Raw genomic sequence first — 8,079 nt, 5'->3', positions numbered from 1 at the left:
GCTATTGTGCTTTAAGGTGCGTTTATATAAAGGAATGATAGGACCATGTTTGGTTGTACACAATACACTATTAAATGCAATGTCATTGTTTCTGCAATGTAGAAACCTGTGGGTTTATATATATACAGTATATATAGTACTTCTTCCACTACTGCATCAAGCTGATGTACTTAATCAAACACAATCCCTTAAATCTACAAATCCAAATGTATAAAAAACTAAATTGTATTTATTTAAAAAATCTCTTGAATAGGTTAATTAAAAGTTTTAGGAAGCTAACGTTAGCTAGCTACATCACAAGCTAGCAAATGTAGCGTCACTGAATGTCTCCATCGAAATAAACAGGATTTCGTAGAATATATATTAAAGATTATTGACTAACTATGACATTAAGACCACATAGTAATACACAAGGTGAAAAAAATACATTTTAAAAGAGTTTATCACTCGTTTTCCATCCATTAAAGTAGAATAAGACCTTATTAAACACAGGTTTGCTCTAGTATTTCAATAATATTTTAATGTAGAACCTCAAGGAATATTACTAAAGTACCAAATATTTACTAATATTATTTTTTTAATGTCATAAAATGTTTAATTTTTATAAAAATGCATTATAAACTACTAGGTAAAACCGACTGTTTTGCTCTACATGAATATTATGTATACAGTATGACATTAAAAACAAAGATTATATTCTATTTATTGAATATTGCGATGTCATGGTCATTAAAATGTCATTTAAATATTGAATCTCGCTCCATACTGAAATCAGGTCACTATAACCGTCAAAACACGACATAGTTAGCTTATTATACAGATCAATATCCACATTATTTGTGTATTATTCGGCTAAAAACATCAAATATGGACCTTTGCATCGACTAGACAGAGAGAGCAGGTAGTTCCAGAGATAAAACACTTGATAAAATTATGAATTTAAGATAAATATTCAAAGATTTTGACCTTTTTAACGATGAAAATGACGGTTGGCCTGTTTTCCTCCTCGCTGCCGTTTCTGTTACCAGGCAACGCATCCCTCTTCCGCCCGACCGCACGCGCAGCACACTGTCACCGCGTGACCCGCGCAGACCACCGCCCTGATCGATCAGTTACCCGCGAGGCCGGTGTCCGCGAGGCCGGCGGGGCTCCAGCTGCAGCAGCTGCGCGTGTCCTCCCTTGTTTACGTGCCCGCGTCACGAGGAGGAATGTCAACCATCGTCAGGTGACAGGAAGTGTAATTAAATCAGAGACATTAGAGTCCACAGTGCTTTTATTCCTTTATATGTTATATTCTGTCCATGGACAAATTATTATTATAATTATTTATAATTATTCGTATTATATTTTACTTCAGTGAAAGTAGTAATACCACAGCGTAAAAAACTATATATTAAGTAATATATATATGTGTGTGTATTTTTCATGATTATTTTCATTATCAATTAATCTGCAGATTATTTCAAAATATATATATTATATCAAAATTAATTGATTAATCGTTTGGTCTATGAAACCAGCATTTTCTCATCTATTTATACGGTATTTCAGATTATAATTATTGATGCATTAATATCCATTACTTTAATGACATCTGCTGCACACATTCATTGTTCTTTCTTTGGTGATCCTCTAATTTACTTTGACTGACTTGTGCTAACATCAGCATATTCGACTCTTGTTACAGTGTAGAGAGTTGTGTGTGTGTGTGTGTGTGTGTGTGTGTGTGTGTGTGTGTGTGTGTGTGTGTGTGTGTGTGTGTGTGTGTGTGTGTGTGAATGAATTAAAGCAGACACACACACACATGAGTAAACCAAAACAGATGTTTTCAAGGGCTTTGAGAATATAACTTTATTGATAAATACAAATATATAATTAAAACATTTTCAAACTCATCAATAATACACAACAAACTCATTGATCGTTCCGAGACCGTTGGTGATAACAGACCATTAGTTCCTTGCATGTTAAAAATTAAATACTGACCATATCTGCTGTGATTGTGATGTTTAGTCCCACCAGCAGCACTCAAGGCTTTAAGATCACCAGCATATTGTGGGATGTAATGATGGATCCCACTGCTGTTTCTTCAGACTGCATTTATTCCTTTACAGGTAGAGTTGTAATGGAGTCTTTTACACACAAAACATAATGATAAGTACACGACATGGCCAAATTAAGTGGACACCAACACATTACATATTTATGTGATTGTTGAGCACTTTATTCCAAAACAATAGGCATTAATCTGCTTTGTGTTTAGGTGTATGACAGTATCTTATTATTGCTGCTCTGTGTGTTTGCTACATGAAGTAGAAAGTACACAGAACTAAGTCTAAAGGGGCTCTCGGAGAGCGCAGACCGAATGCATGCGTGTGTCCGCCCCTTGATTCGGATCCGCTCCAAAATGTAATATGTTCTTCCTCGGCCCATGCTTCACCCTTCCACCAAGTTTCATGAAGATCGGGTCACATAGTTGTTCTGTAATCCTGCTGACAGACGGACACACTCAACCAAAAGCTTCTATGAGTATGTTGACATTGTTGTCCACATACTTTTGGCCATAAACTGTAGTTAATGCACAATAATTAGTCTGTAATTAAAATATGATATTTAAAACCTGAATAAATACACTATGAAAAGGTAAAAACATCAGTATAGAGGTTCTCTGTAGCACCTCTCTCTCAGTGGTCAGTGTGTTTGTACTGCAGGCTCGTCCCGTGGTGCAGCGGCAGCGTGCTGCTGGAGAGAGATCCAGAATAACACCAACAACACAGACAGGACTGGAGAGAGGGAGAGAGACAGGGTTCGATTAAAGGGGAACTTTAAACAAGCATGAAGCAGCAGAGGCCGAGATATCTTAATATGAAAACCTGATACTACATGTCCCATAATGCAAACTGCACACCTCCAGCTTTATCCAAACGTTCCTTTACGTCTGCATGTCTGCAGTCACATGAGTGTCCTGCCTGGCTTATTAAATTAAGGATTTAAGATGGTACAAAATAAACACGTGAATTCCGATGAATGCAAGCATAGGCTTCATTACACAGTATATCCATCCACCTTTTCTTTAAATGTATACTTAATGCTGTTGTCAATTGATTATTTGTAAGGCAAGACATTAAAATCAGGGACCGAGGCTTACGTGCCTCGCCCATGAATGACCCACAATAGCACGTAACATGTTTATCTTCTCAGACTTTAAAAAGATGGTTTCGACCTCGTGGAGAGTGAACTGGCCTTCATGTGTAGAGCTGGTGGAGTGCCCCTTTAAACAGACATGTCACTTCCCACAAGTGTTTTATCAAAGGTCACGACCTCTCTGTGTTTATCACTCGCAGATATTTTCAACCCAAAACATTTAGATAGCGTCTCTCTCTCCGTGTCTGTCTCACGACCTCTGACCCCGTGACCTCGTCGTGAGGTCCGACGGACACTATCTTCAACATTCGGAGCTCAGAACACATTTAGTTTTTACCTTGAAGCAGTTTTTGAACTTCTTGGAGACAAAGTAGAGGATTATGGGGTTGATGCAGGAGTTGATGGTGGCCATGTTGATGCTGAAGTAGTCGAGCACCAACAGGAAACTGCAACCACAGAAGAAGAAGAACCCAACATCAGAGGTGGGAGAAGTATTCACTTTACTTCAGTACAAGCACTAAACCACACTGTGGAAATACTGCATTCAAAATGTTACTCAAGTAAAATATTGTTCAGTACTTTGTGTTTCTCCACCTACTTCAACAGTTCGCAGCGGTGAGCATCGTGGGATCTGTAGACGGTTCTCTTCAGCAGGCGACTCAGATGAAGTGGAAACCAGCACAGAGCGAAGATCAGCACCAGGCAGAACACGGCTTTAGCTACTTCTCTGCGCTGCGGAGAGAAAGCTAGCTTAGAAGATGATCATCAAACATGTGTGTGTGTGTGTGTGTGTGTGTTTACCTGTTTAAGGTGTTCACTCAGTGCGATTCTCAGACTTCCCTTCTGGTGTCTGAGCATCTCGCAGGTCATCAGGCCGTAGAAGACGGCAGAACAGAGCAGAGGTACGCAGAAGTAGAAGGCAAACAGCCACCAGTCCTTTGCATCCCTGTAGAACTGGAACACAGAGAAACACTTTCAGAACCTTCTAGATCCGTCAACACTATATATTATAAAACTATATATGCCTCTCCAAACATCTGTAGAACATGTGATGACTCTCATTATGCTCTTCAGCAGATCTCATATATAAGATTAACTTCAGACGTGTAGAGAACATCTCTGGAATTGTATAAAAGCTTTCTAAATGTTTTGGAACTTTCTGTAACTCCCCAAGTTTCTTTAGAACCTGTATATAGAGAACCCTCAGAGCCTCTTTCTCCACAGAACCTCAGCAGACTCTAGAACAAACACGGCACGTCGTCCAAATTCTAGAATCCTCGTGAGATTCTAGAACCATCAAACATTATCGGGCATCATCAATTCAAAACTTATTCCCAACATTCCAGAATCCCCGAAACAACCTTCGCTGAAATTGTCAAAACCTTCTAGAAAACTGTGGAACCTACATGCAGGCACAATAACCTTCTAGAACCTCTGAGACAAAGAAGTCTTTGAGAACACAGGAGCAACATCTTGCACAATGTATCGTTCTAGAACCACCTTTAGCTCCAGAACCGTTGGATCGTAATCTGTATATATATATATATATATATATATATACAGTATATCTCAAAAGTGAGTACACCCTTTAGATTTTTGCAAATATTCTGTTATATCCTTTCAGGGGATAACATTATCCTACTGAAACTTTGATATAACTTAAAGTAGTCAGTGTGCTGCTTGAATAACAGTATAGATTTATTGTCCTTTGAAAATTACTCAGTACACAGCTGTTAATGTCTAAACAGCTGGCAACAAAAGTGAGAATATTTGCAAAAATCTAAAGGGTGTACTCACTTTTGAGATATACTGTATATATATATATATATATATATATATATATATATATATATATATATATCGGCCACCGTCACATTGTGATTATTAAGTATTTACTGCAGTTCAAAGGATTTAAAAACACGTCTACAGCCTGATGGCAGGTCAGCTGACCCAGGTTCAGTTCTGAGTGCCTGCGCTGACTGTGTTTAGTCCAGTCGCGACCTGCAGATGTAAACAGGAAATGATGTTCTAAACCATCCGAGTGAAAGAGACCTCGCCCTGAAACATCACAGAGATGATGATTATTCCCCCACAGAGACCTTCATCACACAGATCAAACGACTCTGTACTCCGATGTTCTGCACCAGGTCAAAACTGTAACAGACCAAGTCTCTGCTTCACCTGCAGATCTGCTGAAAAACGTTTCGTGTTCAAAGAGTAGTGCAATGATGAGGTTCTGAATTTCTACACACACACACACACACACACACACACACACACACACACACACACTCACAATCATGAAGGGCGTCTTGGGCTGCAGCATGCAGGTCGTCAGGGTGACATTCTTGTATTCGAAGGAGACCATGTCGAAGCCGATGGCCTCCGGCACGGCGAGCACCATCGACAGCAGCCAGATCACCACGATCTCCACCGCCGTCACCGTGGGAACACCTGTGCCCTGCACCCGGGACCAGGACGCCACCGCACGATACCTGCAGGTACAACATGATTCTTCTCATTATAGATTCTATATGTTATATACTCTGGAGGTGGGAACAAGGAGGTGGTGCACCATGTGAAGTGCTGAGACTTTCATCTAAATATAACTTTCTAATGTCTGTGTGTGTGTGTGTGTGTGTGTGTGTGTGTGTGTGTGTGTGTGTGTGTGTGTGTGTGTTACCTGTCCACACTCAGAGCACACAGGTTGAGGACGGTGATGCCGACTGAAGCTTTCTGCAGGAAGGGTAACAGCTTACAGAGGAACAGACCGAACACGCTGTCGGCAAACGGCCACGGCATCGTCAGGAGCTACACACACACACACACACACACACACACACACACACAGATTAACATGATATCTCAGTGTGTGTGTGTGTGTGTTATCTCAGTGGGATATTTTAGTGCTGTTATCAGTGTAACACTCAACCTCCTGACTGAGACACACCACACACACACTGCTGCAGTACCTTAGGGAGGTTGTTGTGTATCCCATGATGCATTTCTGCTCCTGTGAACTCAAACTACGTCCTGTCTCACCAGGAAAGCTGGTTACTGTTTACAGCGGCAGTACTTAACGTTTTGTGCAACTTTACTTATTTCAAGCATAAAAACACATGAAAGTGAAGCTGACACATTTGGATTAAACAACTTTCTCCACAAGTTTAGATGTTCATTAAGCCAAAGAATGAAATGTATTAATATATAAATACTACTGTACAACACACTAACGCTCTGTACCTTATACACGTTGATTGGAATGTCGATGGCGATGTATATCAGGTCTCCGAGGGCCAGACTGGCTATCAAAGCGTTGGGGCCATTCCTCATGCTTTTATTTTGGTAGATAATCCTCAGCAGGGTGCCGTTTCCAATGATCCCCACAGCAAAGATAACGCAGGACAGCACCGTGTTGAAGTACCTGAAGGCGGGGTTTATGGACGTGACCTGCAGGCAGCTGGGCGGCGACACCGGCCGCTCACGAACCGCCAGCGAGGAGTTGGAGGAAGACTTTCTGTCATGTTTGTGTTTCAGCTTGTTCACGTGTTTTGATTTTCCTTTCTCCAGCGAGGCCGGGAGCTTGTTCACAGTCTCCTGCAGCAGGTGAGGCTCCGCGTCTGAGGCCTGGATACGATGAGGCGGGTCGGTGCCATGAAGGCCGAGCAGGTTCAGGTCCGACGGCTCGGATGAGAAGTTTCTTTGGCAACCAACCGGCACGACAAACATCAAACTCCAGGCGACCAGCAGCACGGTGAACACCACGTGCATGGAGGGAAATATGGAACCCACTTTGACTCGAGAACCTTTTTCTGAATCCACTTTTGTGACTCCAGAAACCATCGTAACCTTCAGAACAGACTCTATCATTAGATTAGAAGCCGCCGTTACAGACCGATCACCCCTGCGTCACGAACATAGAACGAAACCACAGCGATTCGTTTAATGCAGAAGGTTTTCCAGATCCAGTTCCAGAAAACCTTCCTGCTGCGAGTTCTAGAGGCTCCAGAAGAAGTTCTTATGGTGGATCGGACCGGAGGAGAAAGCGCGTCGGCTGTGGAGCAAACATAAACCAAACAGAGGGTTAGAAAGCTGATCAAACTTTATGTTATTAACTGAGATGTTTCTGAAAGCCTTAGTGCACACCTGAGATGATTCACCTGCTTTCATCAGGAGCAAAGCTTTGATCTGACTCTAAAAACCAAAACAATGAGCTGAAAGACGCTAAAACGCTCCTCTCACATTGTCACATATTCATCTCATCCCTTGTTAATATCTTCATTAAACATGACACTTTAGTGAAGTCAAAGAGTGGGTAACACGTACAATATGCAGACAGCAGGGAACGTCTGCACAGATATGTATAGATATGTATGCTTTCAGACTGTTTGGATTGTTGCTTGTTAAGTTCAAAGTCTTTGAAATGTATTTGTCTTAAAGGTTACAGCTGAAAAGCACACGTCAAAGTTAATACAAAGTACAATGATGCCTCAAACACTTTGTCAGGAGAAGATGACCAACACTGTCTTTGTCTTTCAGCCTCTTGTCCAAACACGTAGTTTAACTTAGAGCAACTTAAAGAGTTTGTTCATTTAATGCCTGTTATCGTTTAAACATCCGCACAGAGATCGATTATTCAGGAAGTCTTTTAAAAACTCACCTGTTTGTGTTTTTCCGTCTTCTTCTGTGTTTTGTTGGTTAAATCCTTCGATGTGAACGAGAGGAGAAGAAGAAGTGAAGAGAGCTCTGTGTAGTCGAGACCGAACTAATGAAGTCAAACTGATGGAGCTCAGTTGTACTCCCTCTCCTGCCCCCCCCCCTTACAGTGGAACATCTCATAAACACTGACATGAAGTGAACTTTTACTATCTGACACACTCTGTGATTGAAGACAGTTTTTAACCCTTTTTTCCCGACGTTCATAAAACAATGTTG

General features: G+C 41.1%; 1 protein-coding gene and 1 pseudogene across 1 annotated transcript; both read right to left on the bottom strand.

Annotated features, from left to right (window-relative positions):
- The window catches only part of LOC115024048 (transmembrane protein 184C-like), an 8,851-nt pseudogene extending 7,679 nt beyond the window's left edge, over positions 1-1,172 (bottom strand).
- Positions 1,173-2,684: 1,512 nt separating this feature from the next.
- On the bottom strand, positions 2,685-7,220 carry LOC115023544 (endothelin receptor type B-like). Its single transcript, XM_029454604.1, has 7 exons — positions 6,388-7,220; positions 5,828-5,955; positions 5,441-5,639; positions 3,946-4,098; positions 3,743-3,876; positions 3,482-3,590; positions 2,685-2,783 (listed from the first exon to the last, which is right to left on the bottom strand). Exons 1-7 carry the CDS (start codon positions 7,012-7,014, stop codon positions 2,685-2,687), a joined length of 1,449 nt encoding a protein of 482 aa, XP_029310464.1. The 5' UTR covers positions 7,015-7,220.
- Positions 7,221-8,079: the final 859 nt, after the last annotated feature.

This window comes from Cottoperca gobio, chromosome 18 (assembly GCF_900634415.1).
Source record: "Cottoperca gobio chromosome 18, fCotGob3.1, whole genome shotgun sequence".
Lineage (NCBI taxonomy): Eukaryota > Metazoa > Chordata > Actinopteri > Perciformes > Bovichtidae > Cottoperca > Cottoperca gobio.
The sequence above is the reverse complement of the archived record's forward strand: the minus strand, read 5'-3'. Positions and strand labels throughout refer to the sequence as shown.